Source organism: Atractosteus spatula, chromosome 5, assembly GCF_055471065.1.
Source record: "Atractosteus spatula isolate fAtrSpa1 chromosome 5, fAtrSpa1.hap1, whole genome shotgun sequence".
NCBI lineage: Eukaryota > Metazoa > Chordata > Actinopteri > Semionotiformes > Lepisosteidae > Atractosteus > Atractosteus spatula.
In genome coordinates, this window is record NC_142710.1 from 30,371,746 (window position 1) to 30,396,136 (window position 24,391).

General features: G+C 35.7%; 1 protein-coding gene across 1 annotated transcript in view; it reads right to left on the minus strand.

Moving 5' to 3' along the window:
* The window catches only part of shtn1 (shootin 1), a 50,010-nt gene extending 26,172 nt beyond the window's left edge, over positions 1–23,838 (minus strand). Inside the window, exons 1-4 of the mRNA XM_088917747.1 lie at positions 23,710–23,838; positions 21,048–21,100; positions 13,724–13,784; positions 6,128–6,222 (exon numbers count right to left, since the gene is read on the minus strand). Of these exons, the coding sequence (XP_088773873.1) occupies positions 6,128–6,222; positions 13,724–13,784; positions 21,048–21,100; positions 23,710–23,767 (267 nt within the window). The 5' untranslated portion in view covers positions 23,768–23,838. The remainder of the gene's footprint in view (positions 1–6,127; positions 6,223–13,723; positions 13,785–21,047; positions 21,101–23,709) is intronic.
* Between the last annotated feature and the right edge of the window lie 553 nt (positions 23,839–24,391).

Genomic DNA, 24,391 nt, shown 5'->3' on the forward strand with positions numbered 1-24,391 from the left:
CACTTCCTTCTAATGCAAACATGCAAAGAGCAGTCATATTCTGACCGCTGATATGGGCTGCTATGTATAATAATTAATGAAGCAGCTAAGTAAATACCTCCAAAAAGTCAATCGCTAATGCATGTAAATTAAACGCATTTCTTGATGATGTGATTTCTGCCTTATTGGAAGAAGATGTGCTTCAAAAAAGCAAAAAAAAAAGCATATATTAATGACATCTGGTCTAGTAAATTGCTGCAATCCATTTTCTGATGAGGCCTTCCAGAATGCATTTCATATGCAATCAACAATACATAATACAGAGATAAAAACACTCTTTGATAATAATCTACTATTGATGAGACAAAATATAGGAAATTACATACTCAGTGAAATCAGCAGCGTGTGAACGATCAACAGCAAGAGCCAGAGGTCACCATTATGAAGTCAAGGCCTTCATCTTCTTTTATCAAACATCAACACAAATGTCATGTTTTGGTTAGTGGTTTGATTTGACTTGTGGCAATGGGTGCTTTTATTACAGCTTTTTAATTTAAAATGTTGGGGAGTTTAAAAACTTGATTACGATTTTCCTGGCTCCTCGCTGGCAGCAAAATTACTATCGCGGATCCAGTGAACTAAATTAATAAGGAATGAAGGTCACCTGTCTATCTCTTTTTTAAAGTACTGAAATGCTTTATTCTGATTTAAATGGAAATGAACAATAAAACCATATGATTTGGGAGACACTAAAGTTGAGAATGTTAAGGGAAAATTCTATTACAAGTTTTTGTTATTCGCATTACTCAAAAACATGCAAGGTGAAGACCTTTAGGTGTTACTCTTGACCTTTCTAACAAGCTAGAACATGTGGCCCATCTTTGGAGTGTATGAACTGTTTTATAAGGTCAACTATTTGAGCTACTAGACTTTTCAACTTAGCCAAGCAGAAGTTTTGGCACAGGATCACTCATAACATATTCAAAAATATGCTTTGGCTAAAGGCTGTAAAATGTAATTTGATGATAAAGAGTGCTAAACCAATCACACAGCAGCTTTATAAAATGAATACCAGTTAATTTTATACTGTTGTATATTGTTACAATACTGTTACTGCTGATTTAGTACAATAGTATTTATGATGGCAAGGAAGTAATGATCACATCTATTACACTTTGGGCAGTGATGGAGTTGTAAGGGTTCTGAATAACTGTTAAACAGTGGTTGAAGTCATAGTGTACTCCACCTCTGTGTTACTTTACAGTACGTCATTGTTTTTCAAGTGTTCTGTGACCATTTAAATTAGACTAAAATAACTTCTTAGGAAGTGTTTAGTAGGAAGGTACAAGAAAGGCTCATAAGAAGAAAGAAGATAAAGTGAAAATTAAATAACTTCAGGAATGCACAGCACATGACTTCATTCTTGCCATTGAGGTATTTCCAAAGAATAATTAATTAGCATGAAAAGTGACAATCTAAGCAGAAACAATGGCAGATAATTATGCATACCATAATTAATAAGCTATGCAAAAAATGACGGGGATACTACAGATGATACACATTCTTCAAAATTATACAAACTTCTATTCAAGCATTCTTTTGCAAGTAATTTCCATACCTAGTCACAAAGATTTTAAAATGTTTACAAAGCATTTACTAATGTTCAGCCTCCAAATGGATTAATGTTACTTTTGTCTATGAAGGGAAATTAGCTTTATGTTAAAAATTAAAATCTTAATTTAAATTACTTTAAAACTCTTTTTCAGGGTTTAACGTTTAAAGTGGACAACAAGAGGTGGTCAATGAAATTTAATAGAATTCAATTTAAATTTAATTTTTAAACCCATAATGAGATAGGGGCTACATTTTCACAATTTTAAGATTAAATATCAGCCTACTGTTTCAAGGAGAACATTTTCTGATTCGCTCGGATAATTTTAATAATGTCTGACCATTTCAATTCATTACTCATCAAAACATTTAATTGGCAAACAGAAAGGGCCATATTCATAGTCATTTCGGACTCATTATATTAACAATGACTGGAAATAAAATACCTATTGAATGTTCTGAAAATCTCCATTTTTTTTTAAAAATTGGGAACAGGTAATTAAGATTTTACCTCTGTGCTACTATATCAATAGCATAAGCTTTTTTAACAATTAAAAGCTGTGATGACAAGTATCTGCAAACTTTTTTGTAACTCATGTAACACTTCATTTCCTTTCCTTGAAAAGTTGCATATCAAAGTATTGATGATCACAACCCAAACCATGAAGCTGGTAGCATGGTAATATCAAACACTGTCATTTTCTAAACACCACACACAAGTTTAGTACTCCCATAGCCTGTGCTGTCTCCTGAAACATTTAGGACAAAACCTTACTGCAACATAATTGGGTACCACAAAATTATCTTGGCTTATTCATTTTACAGAGAGGAAAAACTAAGGTGGACAGTATGTCCTTTTCCCAGTGGTATGCAATGTGGTACTAATTTCAAAAGAATGTTTGCTGTACAAAAAGAAGCAGAAACAGGCAATGCATTCACCTGCTAATAACTTGGTTTTGTGTGCACTTACTAGCAGACTGACGGCACAGATCCAACCAAGAAATAAACTGTACCTAAATATTTCTAGACAATTGGCCTCACAAAAAGCCTTTCTGTACATACACTACAAAAATGCTAGCTGACAAAATGAAGAATAAATCACAAGGCTATTTCTTAAATTTCTGTTTAGATTTCCTTTATATATTTCAAATGTGCTTCTGAACACCTCTGCAGTTTCCTTTTGCTCCCTTTTAATGAAATCTTTTGCTGTCATTTATAATTTTCAATTCTCCAAATCATTTTTTCAAGATTCGCAATGTGTGGATGTCATTAATTTCTATAACATGTTATCTATCTGTGGTTGATTTTAAAGTGATTCTGTTCACTGAACATATTTTCATATGCTGTCAACCTGGAAAGCCGAGACCTGAGTCAGTCAAAAATATTAATAGAAGTGTCTTGGTCAATAAGGCCTTAGCTCACTTCTACTGAAAAGACAGGAGCTGCCTTCTTATACTTTTATTAACTATAGAAATAAAACTCTTAAAGTCATTTTACTGCTACCACTACTATTACTAATTATAATAAATCACTGTCATAACAACAATAATATTCCTGGATTAGTATAGTGTTTTTCATCCTCAATATAACAATCTCAGCTGTACCGTCTCCTTGTGAATCATCTCTTAACAGTTTGTTCAGTACATTTTGGTAGGTCCTGTCATTTTATGCATCCTGTACACTTCATAAGGAGATTCAAATGTGCATGAGTACAGTGAGAACTTATTACCTTATGAGCAATTCTCCAATTTTTTTTACATGGGAAGAATAAAAAAAAATATTTAAAAGCTAAAACATACCTTCTATCGCCTCATATAATATATTCTGACCTCATACAGAAAGATACATAAGGGCATTTTTAAACAACTCAAACCTGTGCTGAGAGAAAGGCGAGCATCGCAGCCTGGAGACTTCAGATTCAGATAATGCCGCTACTTAAGCATGGTCGGGAACTCGTTCAGCTTTTCAACCTTCGTAGCTGGTCAGATATCTGAAAGGTGCTGTAGGTTATAAGCAAGCCTGTCTCTAACCTTCCTGGGCTATTTACATTCATGACCCCCAGTTTGAAAATATTACGCAAAAGGGCTAAAGATAGGTTTATGAACTAAATTGATAACATAAATGAACTGTTGTGCTTTAATTGAAATTGGATTAACCTACAAAATACTAACCCAGAATTTGAACCCTAGAGTTTAACCCTAAAAGTCTTTTCACACCCTCCTAGGTATGTTTTGTCTTCTAAAAGATATGTGCCTAAAGCCTTGTCAATCATGGAAAACAACACGCAAGTGTGGAATAAATATGCAATGTTCTTCAGAACACACAAGAGTTTTTAATAATCCAAATTACAGAAGACATACCAATATTACTTCAGCACTCTGAAATAAAATCTGAAGTTTTCATCCATCTCAGATTAAGCAATGGAGTTATGCAGAGAAACTGCCAAGACTAGTACAACTGTTCGAAAGAGGTTGCAGAACTCTGCAATGAAAGAGGATGACATGCAGATTTTGGCAGGCAGGCAAGAAAGGAATTTGTCCAAGAGTGGTCAATAATAGCAGATGATTGTGTTGATTATAACTGCTGTTGGTACAGAAATGACTTAGCTAATCTGCTTTTACTGAGTCACTGGGAGAGCAATGATTTGGCAAAAACAACACTTCATGAACACAGATTCAATCAAAATGTATTGAGTGACTTACTTATTTACAGCTGCAGACCAAACCAACAGTGTAAACAAGAATCAAAGGCAAATAAGAACAGACGGCAAACTAACATAACACAATAATAGATTTTGCTTTTCAAATGATGTATCTTGGCTTTTAATACATTAAGACAAAATACTAGAAATTTTTTGTGGCATAAGACAAATCAATTTTAAGAAAAAATAGTGTTAATTTGTAAATAGAATAAGATGGGCTAGATGTTTCTTTAATAATTTTCTTCTGTCTCCCAATTCAGCAAATTATTTGTTCCAAAAATCCCAAATTGTACAAAACCTTTTTTTGGTCATTTAAAATTTAGTCCACACATCCAAGCATAAGGGCATCTTTCTTCCATCTGTTTAACACTGCTTGGTAAAGACACTTGCTTTGCCTGTCTAATGCTGCAACAGTGAAACATGCCTTTACTTCATCTAGATTTGAGCAGTGTAATGCCTTACATACTGGGGGTATCTTCTAAGGCAGCTTTACCCTGCCCCGGTCCTGGAGAACCTGTCTCGGCTGTTTTTCATTCAGACATTATTCTCAAACAATTAATCTTATTAAACAATCTCAGATTATTTCCTTCATGTGTGTCATTACTAACAAATATACTGATTAGTTATATGGAGCAGTACTGTATTCCAAGTTAAAATTTAAAATTGTTTTCTAAACGACTCAATAAAGGGGGGGGAGAGACAGGTGGGAATAAGTGTTCTTACTGCCTCACAGGCCCTACGTGGAACACAAAATGAGGTTAGAAATTTAAGCTAATTCTAATCTCTGACCTAATTCTGCTATTGATGAACTTTTAGTTTTCTTAGAATGAAACTATTTGCTTGTATTTTAAAAACTCTTCAGATGGAATGAAAAGCATGGGTACTTTAAGAACAGGATTGGGAAACACTGTTCTAACATACTAATAAGTTTCAGTCTGTACAGAATTCAGAGGCACATGTATTAACTAAAATGTGTTTCTGCATCAGTTTATAACTCCTGTCCTTTAACTTACTTATTAAGTCATCTAGCTCCACATAATTTTAATGATTTACTGCATGAGAATACTCCAGTTCTTAGCCTTATATCTGCTAATTCTAGCCTTCTTGTATCTTGAAAGTCTTTTTTTACTGAAGTTATAATGTTTAATTTATCCTAATCCTTTGTTTCTCTAAGTAAATATGCTCTTTTTTTATTTCCCTTTAACTTTGCTATTGTTGCATATTGTATATTGTGTCCAATGTATGGTGCCGAGTTTCTTAAAAAGCAATCATAGATAAAACGGGACTATTGTTATACATTTTAATTCTTGCATATTATGTATTCTATATAATACAATGCCGATTTTCAGACTTCAGAATTATGTAAGTACAGGAATATTTTACATTGAGCTTTTCAATTTTTCAATCATTGACTTAGGTGCTAAACACCACGGAGCAGGGAAAGGACCGCCTGTACTTCCACCTAGGCCTTTGAAAAGTTCATATAATGAATATAACCTACAACCACAGCAGCTAAAGAAAGGGACTTTTAGATTAAACTATTTTAGAGTAGGAGATTGTCTTTCAGATGAAAAGTACTTCAAGTCAAATATTTTGTGCTGAAATTACAATGCTGCCACTACTTGGATTTTGCACACTGCTAACTGAATGCTGCTGAAGATTACAGCTCTTATTGTCTTCAACAATTTGTGATGTCATTTATTGTCATTGTTGTGTCATCCGTCGCGTGAGGAAACAAGCAAGCATTACATTGTACTCAGCACATATGACAAACTTGAACTTGAAGTGTTACTCCAGAATATAAATTGTTGTGTTCATAAAAAACACTGGACACACCTTGGAGGCCAGAGATTCAGCACTCTTTCTGCAGGATATCTCAATATCCAGATTGTCCTGGATGACAGTGACTTCCTCAATCACCAGGCGGGAAACTGAGGAGAAAGAAAAAGTATCATAGGTTTTCATGAAATTCTTCTATTAAAATCCTAATTACTACTGTAATAAGCATTTTATGTTGACATTAATAACTATTTATATACTTTCGTGTCCTCTTCCACATTATTTATTGTTTTGCACACAGCATTGGAGATGACTGTGAAAGTTTGTTTTGGTCTGCTAACTGTAAATTCTGGCAAAACTAGGTCCTGAAGAATTCCTTCATCTAATGGAAATCAAACTGCACTGTTTCATGCTGAAAGATTCCTCTGACATTTATTACTGTAAGACAGGATACATCTTTCAATCAATAATGCTTTTGACAGTTACAAGAGAGCTTCTTCTCATAGGTCAGATCTTAGTTTAACACTACTGTAACTATGATACAAGAGATTATAAAATTAATGGAAAAAAAACAAGGGGCAAATTGGCAAACAAATGCAGCATTACTAAATAGAGTTATGTTTGAAATTCCTACACCATTTTCTTTGGTTAGGAAGAAAGGCGGTTTAAACACTGATCAAGTTAAATTAAGCTCAAATAGATCAACACAGACAAATGCTTTGATTTCTAAAAAGGAAAATGAGAAAATACTGTTTTTTTTTCATAGAGTAAAGGTTTGTAAAGAGTCAAAATGTTTTGTGGAGGAGCAAAAGCTTTTAACAGTAGTAAATAAGCGCTTTGTAATGTTGAACGTTGATCATTTTCCATTCAAATCTTAATCATGTAAGAAAAGAAACTAGTAACTGATTTCTTAACATTTACCATGTACGCAACCTGAGCCTACATATTATTATCAAACAAAAATGTAATTGTTCCCATGTTCCATAATGCTTTTTTAATCACATTTCAGAGAGTGGGGAAATGTACAACTGCACTTGACTGTGTAACTTCATTTGTGTCAGACCTATTCAGTCACTGCTTCAGCTTCAAAAGTTCTTAATCTTAACAGGGCTATGGTTTCCCCCGAGTTAAAAGTCAATGAACATACAATACAAGGACAGGGTTATATTCACAAGACTTTAACCTCAATTCATTATAACAAATAAGACAATTACTCAGATGATGATAATACAAAGGAATAGCTATGCTATAAAACTTTATCAGTATTCAAAGTACATGTAAGCAGCATATTGTTGCCAGCATCTACTAAAGTAACAGCTTTAGTTAGTACTAAATAGTACTAAAAAAGTTGAAAACAATATTTTAAGCTTTAAGAGTTATTCTTTACACATTTTTGCTGCCTTTTCTTCCTTATCTGCAAATGATGTCAGTGAAAAATGTTGTGACAGGAGTCCCGAGGAAGGCCTAGAGGAAAGGTCCCACCTGAACATGCCGTATAAAATCAATGTTACGGATACAGGCAGATTTGTTCACAAACAATTCGCTCATAGTTAAGCGTCAGGTTTTTATCATTTCGGTTTTTCGTATTTTCTACTTCAGACTAAATGCTCACTCAAGTAGATCTACGAAATGCTGTCCTGCACAATTCGTAAAATGTTTTAAGGTCATAAAGTCATCTACTTAACCACCATACTGCACTGGAACATTAGATTCACTCTCTGTGGAGGCTGGGAGAATCCATCAGCTGGGGCCACTCATTACTTTCACTGCTACATACACTCTCCCACCCCACACACAACACATCTAGGTGGATTCCAAACCTTCTCGCCATTGACACCATTAAAAAAAAAACTTGTTTTAAAAGGGACACCTAACCTACGCTTTCAATTAACATATAGCCCTGTCTTCATTTCAAATAAGGAGCTAACAGAACCATATACTGAGAAACATCTGCATCAGCAACAAAATCACAAAGTTACCAGAACAATTACAATACTTTTTATTTACTTACTTTTTATTGACAATGCATGATATAGGTAAATTCATTATGTTGATTAGCATTTATCAGCAGGAAGTCTGAGAATGTGAATGTTTCAGGCTAGCAATAACAGGTCACCACTGGAAGGAAAGTAAATCACTCTGGCTTTGCATCCAGTTGTAGATGCTGTCTTGTGGAATACTGTCCCATTCGCATCATAGAACCAGGTTAAGCTTATGCTTGTTTACTGGACCCTGAGACCTAGATGGCACATGTTGTCCCAAGCTTATTGTAAAACTGTTCAATTGACAAGACATCTACTGTCTCGCCATCTCGCAAGAAAGCCAAAGTTGAATAGGAGTTATAAGACATTGTCCTGCTGGAGGGTTGTCACATTGCATTGACCTTGCAGGAGGGGCAGCAAATGAGGTTGCAAGACAAGGTTAAAGCAGGTTGATGTCTATGAATTTAATTTTCACTTGTCTAGAGGAAAAAATGTATCTCAGCCCTCACCACCCAAAGACTAACCAGGGTGATTGGATTCTAGTGTGGAAACCAGTGCTCTTGAGTCAAGTGTATAAAGAAACAACGAAATAATGAGCAAACGGGAGAGTTTAAGAGAAATTTGAAGTAAACAACAAAAATCAAATCAGCACTGTAAGATTGGGGAATTTCGTATATAAACTCACAACATTAATTTGGATTTTACAATTAAAAAAACAATACTGTGATGAATGCTTTGAGAGTCAGATATTTAAAACCATAATCCACAGCAGACATGGACTATTTTAACAACACTTAAGTAATTAGCCACTGTAGACAAGAAGAAGAACATGAACCAGGGCTGTTATTACAAGTGGGGCCCTAGAATGACCTCTCATTATACTTTGATGAGACCGATGCTACAAGTATCAGTCTCGTCAAAAGTTACTGTAGCATCCACCAGTCGCTAAAAGCCACTAACCCCCATTGTAGCTCCCTCTTTCACCAGCTTTATAATGCCCGACAAACGCAGCGGGCAGGGCCGCCTTGAACTAAATGACACGTTAAGTGTAATTACTGGTAGACATGGTAAATAAACAGGATTGGAAGTGAAAATTGTACAAGTGCATGCGACACAATCTGACACATTGGAATTGGCAGTCTTAATTGTGAGTTTCTTTGACTGCTCCAGATCGTTTCAGCCAGGTTTTCTCAGAGGACAGTGATTACAACTGTGGAGACGTGCAGCATAATGGTATCAGCACCGCCGACAGAGCAGTGAATTAAATTGTATCTGCTGCTGTAGCGAAGCCTTGATGAGAGGGGCAGATGCCTTAGTGGTCTTATCATTATAACACAATGGTCATGTTGTCATCAACCTTGCCATCGCCAATTGAAAAGACATGATTGTGTGTTGAAGCTTTTTTTTCCTGTCGTTTGCACTGAATAGAAGCAATTTTCTGAGAGCTATGAAATCACGTAATAGGTCCTAAAATGCAGCTGCTTGGCATACAACCGGAGCCCCTATTAAAGTGGAATCTCACACAATATGTGTTTATTCCAGAAGAACAAATGGAAGCTGAGCAAAGGCCAAGTTTATTCAGACACAAATCCTGTGTACCACTTCATCAAAATAACTGCCTTTTTATATTGTACTTTAACTAAAGCACGGCATTGTTTTCTTCAACAAAAAATCTTAATACTTTTACTTTCTTTCAGTTTGGTTGCAAGGTTTCTTCTCGTGACAAAGAATGTGTTTAATCAAAGCTAAGTGCGTCAAAAGACTATCAAAATGCTCAATAGCAGAAATTGGGAGTTGTGTAGAACAAAACTATATTTCGAGTTCAGTTCAAAACTTTTTATGTGCATATTGCCTTCTTTCAAAAATGTGCTAAAATTAACTTAAGTTAAAAACTATACACTTGTTAAGAACTAGTGTTTTCAATTCAGTTTCTTCCATTAATTTTTTACCCTCCTTTTATCACTCTTATTCTGTATATATGTATAATAAAGCTTTACGTCAAGTAGTACTTACAGGGTACCACTGCTTAAAAGATAATATATTCCGTAAAATTAAATGTGAAACATTAAATTACTTTTTTACATGAATATTAAAGAAGCAGAAGCAAATAAATACACAATTTACTTACTGATAATGAAAATGCAAAAAGGAGACTCATGTCTTAGCCAAACTGCCATTAGACTGTTAATGCTCAGAGCAGCTGTTAAAAGTTTGTTCTCTATGCTCAACAGCTCTTTGCTTCTTATAGCTGACCTGCAACATGTAACAAACACATATCTGGGAGCACTACTTTATGTAATAGTTCTGCAAACTTCTAATATTGAATAATATTGGTTTTTAGCTTTCTGCTTCTAAGAAGGGTGACATCAAATGTAGGTTTTTTACAGTTTAAGAACCAACACAAAATCTAATTACAAAACTTTTAGCATGACGATGGAAAAACTCTATTGGAAAAAAATATCCTTGACTCTTGACCTGCTTGTAAATTTAAACTAAAAAGGTACACTCCATGTGTATGAGATATCTGCATGTCACATGGACACATCTGGGTTGTGTGGAACAAGCTACTGTACCCAGACATGTTTTTGAAGCCAATACCTTCACTTTCTTTAAGAAACTACTGGATGAGATCTTGTGATCAATAAGCTTCTACCTACCAAATGGGTTAGATGGATGAAACAGCCTCTTCTCTCTTATGTTATATTTATATTTCTTATGTTATCTCAAGTGCTTCAAAAAGAAGTAGATCTGTCCAACAAGGGGCAGGCTAGGTTCTGATGTCAGGTGCAGGTCAGAAATTGATAGCAGCAATGCATGGGCGGTTAAGGTCTCGTACATAGTTGTTAAATGTTAAATTCAATTCATTAAAATCTGGCCCAGATTAGGCATGTTTATTGCCTCTCTCACAAAGCTTCTGTTTTGTATCAAAAAATGAAATGGGAGTAACAACCACGCATTGTCTTAAGTATTTTGAGAAAGGGGTATTTTTAATGTTTTTTTTTTAAAGTCACAGAACTGAAGGAAAATCTCTAAACAGGGTGTGATTTCCGTGTGATTCAGAGTTCTTTGAATGCAATTTTTAAAGCAAGAACTTTCTCCTGCTGAGCTGAGACGTCACTTTGAAAATCATGTTCATCAATCATACAAAATCACACAGTACTATACCACATCATTCTTGAGAACAGCGATGCACCGAATCTATGCTGATTCATATGAAGGACTACCATCTACAAGTGAACTATACAAGATAGAAGTAAGTTTTACTGCAAAGTTCTTGCCAGCTTTTGTCAACATCTACTTGTCAGTAGCTGAAAACTGAAACCAGCTTTCTATCAAGCACCTACATATCCCCTCAATTACATCCTAGCTCATTGGAGAACAGAGTCCCGATATTAACATTTTAAACATTCATTCAATCTGAAAATAAAACCCAGCTGTATGAGAAGGAAAATAGTTACAACAGAAAACAATTTTTGAAAATATCATGCATTTATTGACAGTAGAGAAGTGTATTTATTAAATATTGGCACTGGTTCTGGAAATTATAATACTGTGTCTATTTTGTGCTCTCATATTTAATTTCATTAGCTTGTGGAAAGATTATTTGCTGTATCATCACCACTTAATTTGCATAGAATTAATAAATGGAATATGCAAAGAAGGACTACTGTTACCAATGTGTAACAATAATGACCTCTTGGATACACAGAAACTAAAGTATCAGAAAACCTTAGTGCATGTACAAATTACAAAGACATACTCACTACTGAATAATGGCAGTATGATGTCAAAAAACAACCACATCCAGAACAGCAACAATACAATACTGCTGTCATTAATGCCTCAACAAGAGGAAGATCCATACCTTCTTTTCTGAAGCAAGAGTTCCCAATACTACCAGTATAACAAAAAAGCTCCTTTTAAGATTGTCATGCAAGGCAATGGGACCCCCCTGGGATAAAGTGTTTCCTAAAAATACATTTTTCCAGACTGATGTTCTTGTATATTATTATTGGTTGATAACTTGTTGATAAAATGTATGGTAAACAAAGGCAGTGAAAAAACAATGCAAGCAATTACCAGTGCTACAAGCAGATGATCCAAAAACGATCATTAATTATAATGGATAATACTGAAATTAATGCTTGTTATAGTATTCAACAAATCAATATGAGCAAAAAATAGGCTTTAAAAACTAATTACAGATTCAATAGAATGCAATTAAGACAAATCAGCACTAAGGCCATTTTCTAAAACTAAAAAAAACAAAGGTTTATATGTAGATATGCATAACAAGGAGCAGACTTTTTTTTTTTACTTTAAATACATATATTTGTGTAACATAAGAACAAGTGGCACACCTGAAGAAGGCCCCACAGTCGAAACGTTGTGATTTTCTTCTCTTTTCAGCAAGGAATAAACCTTTACGTGTTCCTTTGCAGCCTACACATGCTGACACAGCTCCCTACTTGAACTATTTGTGTAACATGACTTTCTTAATTTTGCAGACAAATATTCTGTTTCCCCAGAACTAAGCTATATTGAGAGTTCGAGTGATTAGTAATAGAAATACAAAATGGTATTTACTCTAGGAAATTTTATTACATGATAATTTAAAAAATGTGACACACACACTCACACCAGGGACAATTTTCACACAATACAAACACCACACAGATAGCACCGCAGGTATTGAATCCAGGGCCCCAGTGCTGCACGGCTGCAATGCTAACCACCATGCTGCCCATAATACCAATGATTTCTCACATACGGTATAGTTTTGTTAAATTCTATCATCACTATAGGAAAGTAGACTTTATTGTACCTGAGGTTTATTCTGACATCACCAGGATCTTTTATCCACATTAACATTTTCAGTGTTTGCTGATGTTTGTTCTGAAGAAATAAAGTTCCTTAGCATCTATGACAATATTAATTTATTGAAAATGCTTTCCTTACTTTTTAATCTAAATATTATGGTTTGGTCAGCTTATTTTTTATACAAATAACTAGCGATTCCAAGTTTATTGAGCACAAATTTCATGTATTGATTAAAGACCACAAGGTGGCTACATAAAAATCTATATAACGCCAGGTATCCCGAATGGATTTACCACTAAAAGCCTCTGCTCAGAGTGGCAAATGGGCCCTAACACCTAAACATAATACATTCTTATACAGCATATTCGTCTGGTCAGATGAGATCAGAAAAAAAAAGAGATCGCTTCGAGAAAAAATAAAGATGCACTTAACTTGGAAAATTGTTTGTAAACCAGTTTAGCTGTAAAGGGTGAAACACCTGATGTCTATAACAGCAGACTAAATGTGGTGTTTGCAAAGTGTGAATTGCATTTAGGGTAGAACTGCATAGAAACAATCTTCTGATCGCTTGGATTGGGTTCAGCAGAAGGCTTGAAAATTATTGCACAAACTCTTCTTAACCAATTTTGTGTATTGTCTGGTTATTTCAATTATGTTATCAAGAGGAAAAAATGTAAAGTTGTATTGTAAATGGTGAAAATTATTTCCCATGACCATTAGCTAAGGTTTAAATAAAATACACAAAGTTTCACTGAAGTGGTTTGTTTTGTTATGCAGGCACCAGGGATAAGGCTTGAGAGCACATACTAGCATCACATTCAACCAAAAGGTAAGAAAATGAAATACTTACGTCTATGAAACTCTTTGAGTTTGCTGATCGCATCATCCCGCTCCTTTTTTATTCTTTCAAACTGAAAACAAAAACGAACATCTGGGTCAATTCTTTGACAAGGAACCATAAAAAATAAACTACATGAATATGGATATTTCTGACTGCTTATATCCCTCAAAAAAGGCGATAATTCAAAGCAGTTAAATTCACTGTATGATTTCTGGTAAAGTGGGTAACACGCACTCTAGGAATCATGAAAAATGCACAACAGTTGTGAGTCTGAATTTTAACAAGATAATTGTGCAAATACACTACTGACATAGTTAAAAAGCATTTCGAGAGTGAGGTGAAATCTGATGTGCTAAAAGTGCTTGAATGGCTGCCACAGAGAACTGATGAATCCATATGGCAGTGGTGCCCAATCCCTGTCCTGGATGGTCATTCTCACCGCAGTTTTCAAATCCACTACAACTATTAATGATCTAGTTCAGTGGTTCTCAAACTTTTTGGACCAAGTACCACCCCTAATCCAACCAAAGCATCCAAGTACCACCTACAAGTCATCATCTCATAGGAACCCCAGAAATTCTCAATGACCAACATGAGTGTATGTGCACATACTCACACATACATATAATAAATATTATAATAATAAACTTTATTTGATATAGCGCCTTTAAAGATGGCTTCTCAAAGTTTTTACAGAAAAAAAAACATTAACAACAACTAATAAAAAAGCACCATTTCAGTGAGAGGGGTGAGCCTGTTTAGTTGAGCAAAGGAGATGTGAATTAATTTTTCGACCCTTGATACAATTCACAACAGAGTCTAACAGATATTAAATCGTCAGGTATTTTCTTGACGGCAAAGATCTCGCGGTGGATGTTGTAATGCGTACATTAATTTCTGGAGCAACCTCTCTAATTCGTGCAACTACACCGTTATGTCGGCTTGTCATTGCTCTAGCACCGTCTGTACAAACTCAGACGCATTTTATCAAGTCGAGGCCATTCTCTTCGATAAATTCATTCAGAAGCTGAAATATGTGCTCTCCTGTAGTTCCTGTTGGTAGCGGTTTACAGAACAGAAAGTCTTCATGGGACATACCCTCAAACTCGTATGTAACGTAAACGAGCAAATTGGCCAAATCGACTACAGACTCATCTAATTGCAGTGAAAAACATCTCCTCATCTTAACGCGCTCTAAGTGTACTTTTGATATAATCCTTCATTTCAATAATTTTATGAATGACTGTGTCTTTCAGGGGGAGGGGGGCAGCAGGTCGAGCTGTTTAGCAGCTTTTTCTCTACACATAATACGTGTCAGCTCTTTTGCCAACGGTAAATAAGGTTCTTCAAAAATAGTGTAGCTTACCTGCTTTAGCAATCCGCAAGCTTGCATTTTTCTGCGTTTCCGTTTTTATTTCTGTATTTATTTAAAGTTTTTATTTCATGCACATGGGAGCGAAACACAGAGACGCTCGGTGTATTTTTCTCAAATTAGAACAGTTCTTAAATATTTTTCTGTTATCACGCTTTCGTGTGCTCACAAGATTACCTGCGTTCGTAGCACGTATTTCTATGCATTCCTGTGTTTACAATGTTGGCATTGTTCCAAAATCACGCACATTCTCCTTTCTCCCTATTTGCGGGAGATAAAGTAGCTTTTTTAAAATACAATTGGTCACTTGCATCCGTAGCACGCATTCCTATAGAGTGGTATAGAATTACAGAGTATCTCTTGTGTCCACTGAAGTATTAGCGCGCACTGTATCGTAGTACGTAGGCTGCGTATTTGACACGTATTAAAATACAAAATATGAAAACCCGTCCCGATTTTTCAGTGCACACTACACAGTTCCAGGGTCATTTGGCGTACCACCTGGCGGCACTCCACGTACCACTGCCGGTATGCGTACCACAGTTTGAGAACCACTGATCTAGTTGAACTGATTATTGGCTTTATCCAATTTGATCACATTTCACAAATTACCTAACTATTACACAAACCACAGACTGACCTCTTTTCATGTGCCTGCTCTTGTTGGAGTAGTCCTCTTTTAATAACTGAAAACGGTCTGCTGGAGAGAACAGACCATGTTCTTTCCAGTCAACACTAAAAAACAGATTTGCACTTCGGCACTAAGAATTTCCGAAGGGAACAAAAATTGAAACTGTTGCAAAACAGAGTTCAATCGAGAGAATCAAGTTTTTAGCAGAGTGATAATGTCAATATTAACATGTTATGTATTATTATATTACATGCCTTTCGTGTTCACATGATAAGCCAGCAGGCATATCACCCTGCAATGCACAACTGGCAACCCACTGAAGCTAACCAGGTGTGAGCCTGGTCAGTACCTGGATGGGAGACCTCCTGGGAAAACTAAGGTTCCTGCTAGAAGAGGTGTTAGTGAGGTCTTGATACCTCAGTTTAGTGACGGAGACACTAAAAAGGGGCTGTCCTTCGGCTGATGCATAAAAACGAGCTCCCGACTCTCAGTAGTCATTTAAAATCCCAGGGCGTTTCTCGAAAAGAATAGGGGTGTAACCCCGGTGTCCCGGCCAAATTTCCCATTGGACCTTACTAGTCATGGCCTCCTAGTAATCCCCATCTATGAACTGGCTTCATTACTCTGCTCTCCTCCCCACTGATAGCTGATGTGTGGTGAGTGCACTAGCGCACTACTACTGCCGTTTCATCATCCAGGTGGGGCTACACTTTAGAGGTGGTGGAGGGGAGTCCCCATTGCCTGTAAAGCGCTGGTGGAGTGTCCAGAAAAGTGCTATATAAGTGTAAGCAATTACTATCATCATCATCAAAATTTTTTGTATACACTGTGATTATTTCTGTATTCAAAATTTAGATCCTTCAAACTACATCCTAAACTGTGTTGAGGTTTTAATTTTAGAAGACAGAAAAAGATGGGTTTCCTTAAACTAAAGCATTTCTGCTACAATATTAATTCTCTCTAGTATTTTGGCCTCGGTTAGAACCCAGGGAGACGTCTCTCCCTCTTAAAACTGCACACTAAGGTATATCGATATAGGCAGTTCATCAACGGAGGCATGACAATGGACCCAGCTTATGATGTCTGGATTTGAGTCACTGAGTCCCATCTCAGCAGCCTTCCTAAGAAGCTGGCTGAAAGAAGATAAGAAGTGCCAGGATCATTTTCCATTCAAGACAAGAAAGATTATTATGCTCTTCCTAAACACTTCATTCTATGCATTACAATAGACTTGCCGTTACAGTAGCAAATCCAGTTTCTGGGACATTTTCATCTTTCAGTCTTACCAACTCTATAATAATATCCAATTAAATAAAAAAGTTCATGTTTTGTGTAGCCTCTAGATATGGGTCTTGTAGGTTTGCAAGATACATTTTTAATAATGTACTTTTGTTTACATTTGAGTCACTGAAATTGTACATTGAGTAGACCTCTACTCATTTTAGTTTCTTCTAATTCATTTTCAGTCAACATTTCAGTAGCCTACAGGATCCTCAACAGTCAGATACTGTGTGAGAGAGGTGTAGGAACATCTTCATCTTCATTCAGGTTGGACCTGTGAATACAAGTGTGGCCCAATTTGCAACTATGATGGCTATTCAAAATCATGGGCAGCAACAGGTTCAAACATCTGTTATTTTCGTCGATTTTACTCAAATGTCAAGGTTTTGCTGTGTCTTTAAAAGTAGACTTATAAACTGGAATAATGCAGTTTGGAAAAAAAACACTACTTGTTTGAAATTTCTCTCTCACAACCCATATCCACCTTTTGAACCTGACACCTGATTTGTTGGCCTGGAAAAAATTACTAGGAAAAACTCAGATTTTATCCAGCAAGCACTCTTTACAACTTAGTAGAGGGTTGAAGGTGGGGGTGTTATGCAATATTAATACAATTATACAATATTACATTTATAACTGAATTGGGCTCACAATGTCTCAATTTATTCCCTCCTCAGATTCTCTCTCAAAGTAGTGTGTATTAGTTTAATCAGCAAGGTGTTTATATACAAGTTTTCATACCAAACTGAATGTTATACGAAAGAAAAAAATCCTTGCAATTAAACAATTTCACCTATAGAAATGTTAGCAACTTGGATGATAAGTATGAGTTTCAGGCATTCTTGCATTAGGTAAAGCCATTTCATGTGCTTTACTGAATGATAATTCCAGATTCTAATTATGAAATTCTGCTTTCAAAAATAAATCCCTGCCATCGATCATGACTGCAGTTCTGAAATCTAATCGTCTGTGATTAACTTGCCCACATCTGTTGTGAAATTAAACCAAAAAAAAGATAGCTAAGAGAATGGAAAATGTCATTACAGTGATAAGGGGATTATTATTGTGCACTATAAATAGGGCCAAAAGATATGACCTTTTGATGAAAGACTGGGTGTAAAACATATTAAACGTGTTTTAAAATAAGTACAGTCAATGAGATCTTTTCCAATAAAAGGCTGTTTATGTAATTGAATGTGACATCTGTTGGTGATTACATTAAATCATGGATTCTGCATATGTTGTTAAAGCTTTCCATATAATACTACTAAACATAAAAAACTATATTTAAAATATTTTAAATTGCCTCATAATCTGTTCAGTCACTGAGCTTGAACTTCACTGAGCTTTTCCAGGATATCCCTGACAAAACCCAATGAAAGTTTACACATCTTTATGTTTTCAAATTCATAATCAAGTAAAAAGGTTCTTGCTGCTAACATGGACATTTACGTATTTTCTGGATTAACCTCCAACATACTCAAACTGTAACACCAGCAAGATGATCTAACAAGCTAGATGCCATCATCCTGGATCATTTGCTCCACAATAAACACTTAGTATATCAAAAAATGAGAATAATTATTCATAAGTGGCATATAGATCCAGACCATTTATATATTTCTTCTTTCATATTTGATATATTTCATATTTCATGTAACATAGAACTTGTCATACTCCCCAAGAATCAGAAGTGACAGAGCATATAGAGTGGTTGTTGATGGAATAGTTAATGTGTTAAGCATCAATTCCAATTCAATTAATCTTAGAGCTTATTGGTAGTCAAAAGTAACATTGCTGTAAAGAACATTAAAAAGATGCATACATCAGCTGTGTTGCTATGATGTCTTGGACTTGTTTTTTTGGTGTAACGGGGTGAACTGATTAGACCACGTTCCACACATTTGTCCTCGAGAAGGATACTAGATACAGGAGTTGACCTTTCCTACTGCTTCACCACCAATGGTTCTATTCCAGAGCATTGAGTGACTTCCAATTCTAGCACTGAAGTCACCAAAACAAATAATTCTATCTCCCTCAGGAACATCAGAAAGGCCAGGGTTCCTTGATTGCATTGTCGGTACATACAGTAGATGCTGATGACCGTGACACAACGACTCTCGGGACTTCGTGATCGGGAGTCTTAAGGTGCTCATTGATTTTAATAGGAAACTTATCTGGATGGTTTGTGAGTTTATTTTTGATGCCAAAACCACTTCAGCATTCAGTACTCCTCCTGTTATCCCTTCCCGAAGACAGTTTCGCTCCCTCACTGCTCTTGAGTTGTCTATTTTCACTCGCCAAGTCTCACTAAGGGCAACAAAGTGAACCTCACATCACCTGGGTTCCGGGACCCAAGGGCTGGGCAACACTCTTGCCATTCACTATCAATGCTAACTATGAAGGTGATGTTGAAGGAACCAAAACTGATTCTGTGAATTTGCAGTTTTTGAGAGTGGTTAAGGGCCAGACAACATTTAGGGCACCTTTACTAGCCTTCTCCCCATGTAGGGTGAGCAGAGCGGATTATGTCATTAGTCATTACAACACTTCTCGCATCCAAGTGCTGGGCAACTTTCTTGTAACTTCTGCCTTTGTGCATTTATGTCCTAGCTTTCAGAGCATCGTCTAGCTCCTGTCTTCACAAGATGATGCCTGGAAGGATTTATGAAGATATTGTTCCAGTGGAAAATGACTGTGCGTGGCCTTTTCTTTATTAGAACCACTGCTGCACTTTAGCTTCCACACAGTTCCCGACAGAATAAGACCTTTCTCCAAAAAGCAAGGAGAATAATTTGACATCTCATTCTGCTTTCGCCGCCAAAGAGACTCTAACATCATAGAATCACAATTATCTTAACGCCTGCGTTTATTCAGTTTCAATATACTCTCCAAACAGCCACATAGCCAAATTACACTAACCAAAGCTACCTCAGTTAAAACGGACTGTAAAACATTTTAAACAATATCTAAAAACAAACCATATCTAACTTTTCCTGAAGTAGAGAGGTTAAGGTAATTATGACTATTGCAATGGTATTACAGCTGGCAAAGCTGAAACATTTTAGATAAAAGCTTTATTAAAATTATTTTCCCCCCAATTCCCTTCTAAATTCCACAGTTCAGTTAAGATGTAACACTGCCTCTTTCATCTCTACAGTTGTTAAATTCTTAAATTGTGTGGTGGTGAGGAGTGTAAATTATCACTGTCCCACTCCATGCTTGTGAATAGACCACCTGCAGTATACATTTTTACATCTTGGATCTTACATCCATCTTCCAGTATTTATAAATACCAAGATATAGTTTGTGGCATTTTTGCTTTCATGAAAATTATTGTAAGGACTGTTCAAAATGATTTACATAAAACAAGTAGGGCAATGCCTGTCAGAAACTAGTGTGGTTATTAATGATCTACATTACAAAGCATGGGATGTTTTCAGACGTCACTGGCAACATAGATGAAGAATACCACTAGTCAAATTAAGCCTAAATTGGTATTGCAGCTGTATAAATTATTGTATAAATATGAATTGGATGCAATTTATTAGAAGGAATTATCTTTTTTTATTAATTGATTTGCCAATACTAATTGTGTGGCTGTTTTAATCATGCAATGAAATAGAAATCCATGTGTTAAAACTTATGTTACATTAGAACCCATGAACATCATAAAAGGTTTCATATGAAATGTACTTTTTTTACGTGACAAGTGAACTGAATTCTTTCCTTCAAGTACTGACTAATCAACTGCATCTTTTTTAGCTGTCCTTCAATTTTAAGAGTTTAATCACCTGTCAGAAATGATCATTTTAATGTCCAGCCAGAAAGCACAATCCAAATAATAAAAATGTTGTATCTATCTAACCCACTTGGCAGAACTGCTCAAGGACAGTGGTGGAACCAACAATAACAGATCTTCTACTTCTGAGGTGCAGCAAAAGAGGGTTTTAGGAGGATGCCAGGAGTGAAGGCATTATTGAAATGGACATCAAAGAAAAGGACACAATTATCCATATAAAGAAAAAAATAGATACTAGGCTACTGACCTCTTGCTTGGTTTTCTTGTGTTGTTCTTGGAGTCCTTCATACTCATTTATAGCTGTGGAAGCAAAATGAAGAAACTGTTAAAGACTGAATCACAATTCTGGATAAGCTGAGAGGAATGTAGGATGCAGCTTCAATTTTCTGAAATGTGTTCTGACCTTGTTTTTTTTTTCTTTCTTTTGAAATATCAATGTGGTGGAAAATGATTGTACCCCTGATGAAGCCTTGACAGAACTATATGTCTCATCTCGTCTGAAGGGCAAAGTCTCCATCAGTTCTGAGTGTACACACATAAAATAAAGAGGAGTGCTTCAGAATGCTTTGGCAAGTTGAAAAAAAAGCAATGTTTGAGGAACACATTACAGGGCTTGATCTAAATTACTTTTCACAAGATTGTTCTTGCTTTGGACTTCATCTGATACAAATCCTTTCTGAATCTGTTAATCAAACAATCACATTGACTGCTGTGTTTGAACATTTCCTATTGCTGTATTTCAAAGCAAGTATAACAATGAAAAAGTCCCCTAACTTTACTGAAAAAAATGTTATAGTGGGGAGACACCATGTTAGCATGTGAGCTACAAAAGAAGAACTGGAGGTTAATTTCCATAAAAGTAAAACAAAAAAGTAATTAAAAGTAGTACTAAAGTACATACTAAATACTAATTAAATATTAACACCTTGGCTGTTAAACTCAACTGTGTTTAATCTTTCTTTTTACTTTTCATCATGGAATAAACTAGCCAACTCTATCAGTAGGTATCAAAGCTCTGCTTTGTTAAAAACAAATGTCTTCCTAGCATAATGGCCAGACAATGACTTCAATGGTTTCTGGACTACCACTGGACATTTATAGTGAGCACTTATGCTTGCAAAGCATTAATAGACATTTACATTAACATAAAAAATGGCAGAAGAATTTTAATTATTTGCTTGGTAACTCAGATATTAAAAGTAGTGCTAAGCATTCTAGTATCTTGTATATTAGTGCATGTACAGTATCATGTGCAGTATAATGAGGTGCAAGATGTCACTTTTATAAGGACATTGTCACTGTTTTCTAATGCTTCTACTTTTATAACACTTCAAAAAGGACCCCCAGGCTATACATTGATATAGTGAGGGTCCAGTACATGGTGATTATAATACAAAAACTTTTAAAATTGTGCCAGAGATCAACAACAAATCACAGATTTAATGCAATAACAACACTTTCAAGTTCTGGCTTGTTAAAATAATTGACAACATACATTTTACACCTTAATAATACAGACAAATTGACTTTTAATGCTATTGTATCATTTTGACGTGGTGCAGTAAAACATCAGTAATCTCCAGGGAATGCTGAAGGACATCAGCACTTCAAACATGCTAAAAGACTGTAATTAACACCAACCTATTCACTTTAATGAGGACTGTTTGCATTATGGCAGCTGGCCACTTGAGAAGCAACTTTGTATAAAAGGATGAGGTTGAGCAAATGCATTATTTTAATGTGTAATTTTAAATATGACACAGGATGAGATTCTTAGCCCTCGCACCATAGTTGTTGATGGAGAAATTAAAAGCTTTAAAATGCTTTAGAGGGAGACAACATTTATGACTTCATGGTCAATTGATAAAAAAATGTACGGCTCCATATTTGTATTTACTGAACATTAGAGCTGAACATGTACTGTGGTTGAATGCTGTTTGTGTGTTTATGGGGAAGTGAGGAGTGCTTTTTGTGATTAACAATCAGCAATTCGTCATTTCAGGACAGCTCATCATAAATTAATCTACCAAACTCGGAAAATTACTGAGGCTCACACTGGGAAAATTGTGCTTAGTCTATTAACTTTCTGAAGGAACACATCAAACACGTTGCCTCGACAACCCCTATGTGGCCACAGATCTTGAGAAGTCATTTCAGGCCCTATTTGTATTAAATGTGTTAATTATATTGTAGCATCTTTTCTTGACGCATTTAAGATGATTTCAAAGACTAAAAGCATCACCATTAACTATTGAGCAGGTTTCCCATCCCCCTTCTTCAATGAAAAGTTTTTTCTATCCGTCTAGGAAAGCATATAATAATAAACAGGACCCGTTAATCATTGCTGTCCTCCAGGAAACTTACATATTACTATAAAAATATTAAGGATGGTCATAATAACACTACAATACCAATAAAATAGTTAGAAGTAAGAATGTAGTATTTAAAGAGAAATGTTTTTGTCGCTTACAACTTGGAAATAGCATCTCGCTGTAACTAAAGTGTGCCAGACGTTTACCTGTAGTGCCCATCATTGAAATTTAGACATTGTTTTACATAAATATATTTATTTCCAATAATAACATAGGCTTAATGAGTAAACATCTAGAGTGTGGCTCTTCTCAATGAACCCGGTTCAGTGATTTGTCTTAGGTTTCAATTTCGCTTTGAAATTTGCCATGCAGATTTGTGAAGAACTCGATCTGGTTCATTCAACGGCCCTGTTTTCACATCACATTTAAGGCTTCCCATCTGTTCTTAAACATAAGATTCTTAAGAGTCTGTTCCGTTCGGTGAGTGTATGGAGTTTCTTTTTGCACTCAACGGGTTAGGGGAGCATTCCGTAAACTTTTATAAAAATAAAATGTAGGTACCATGTTCAGCAAAATTCGTTGTCTCTAATAGCTTACCTCGGTTGGATAGCTGTGTAATAATCTCCATTTGCTTTGTTTCCTCTACATTCGCCATTTGAACAACATGTGAAGATGTACCGTCCTGGGACGTTGTATTTGATATTTCGTATACAGGCACCCTCAGCCTAACACAGGAAGTAAACTCTGTTACTCACCTGGGCCGTTCAACATTATCCAAGCCTACGGGACGTGACGTTGGCAAGAATTTCTTGAACTCCAGGTATGCGCAGGTACTACTCAGCTGGGCCAAAGTCGAAAACGCTTTTCTTTCTTTGCTATAAAATCAAAATAAACTCCACTGTTAAACATATTTCGTCTTCCTTTCATGAAACTAATTACAGCTAATATTATTTCTGTATTTAAAATAATATTTTTTCAATTTTCGTTTTCATACCCAAGAAGCAAAGTATTTGCTAAACGGTTTTATTTTTTTGCCAAAAAGCGTAGTGTCTACTAAACTTGTCACGAGTTTTGCTTGCTATGGCCTAAAATCAGTTGTTGTAGGTAGTTTGAGTGACGTCACATCGGATTAAAATAGATGGAGCTGTCAGATTGTGGTGGATTGCATTTAAACTCCGAAATATTTATTCCTGACATTACTTAAATTTCCCATGACTGTAATAAATTCACTGTTTTCTGTTGCACGTTTGTTTACGTTATGTCTCTGCATTTTGCAGCT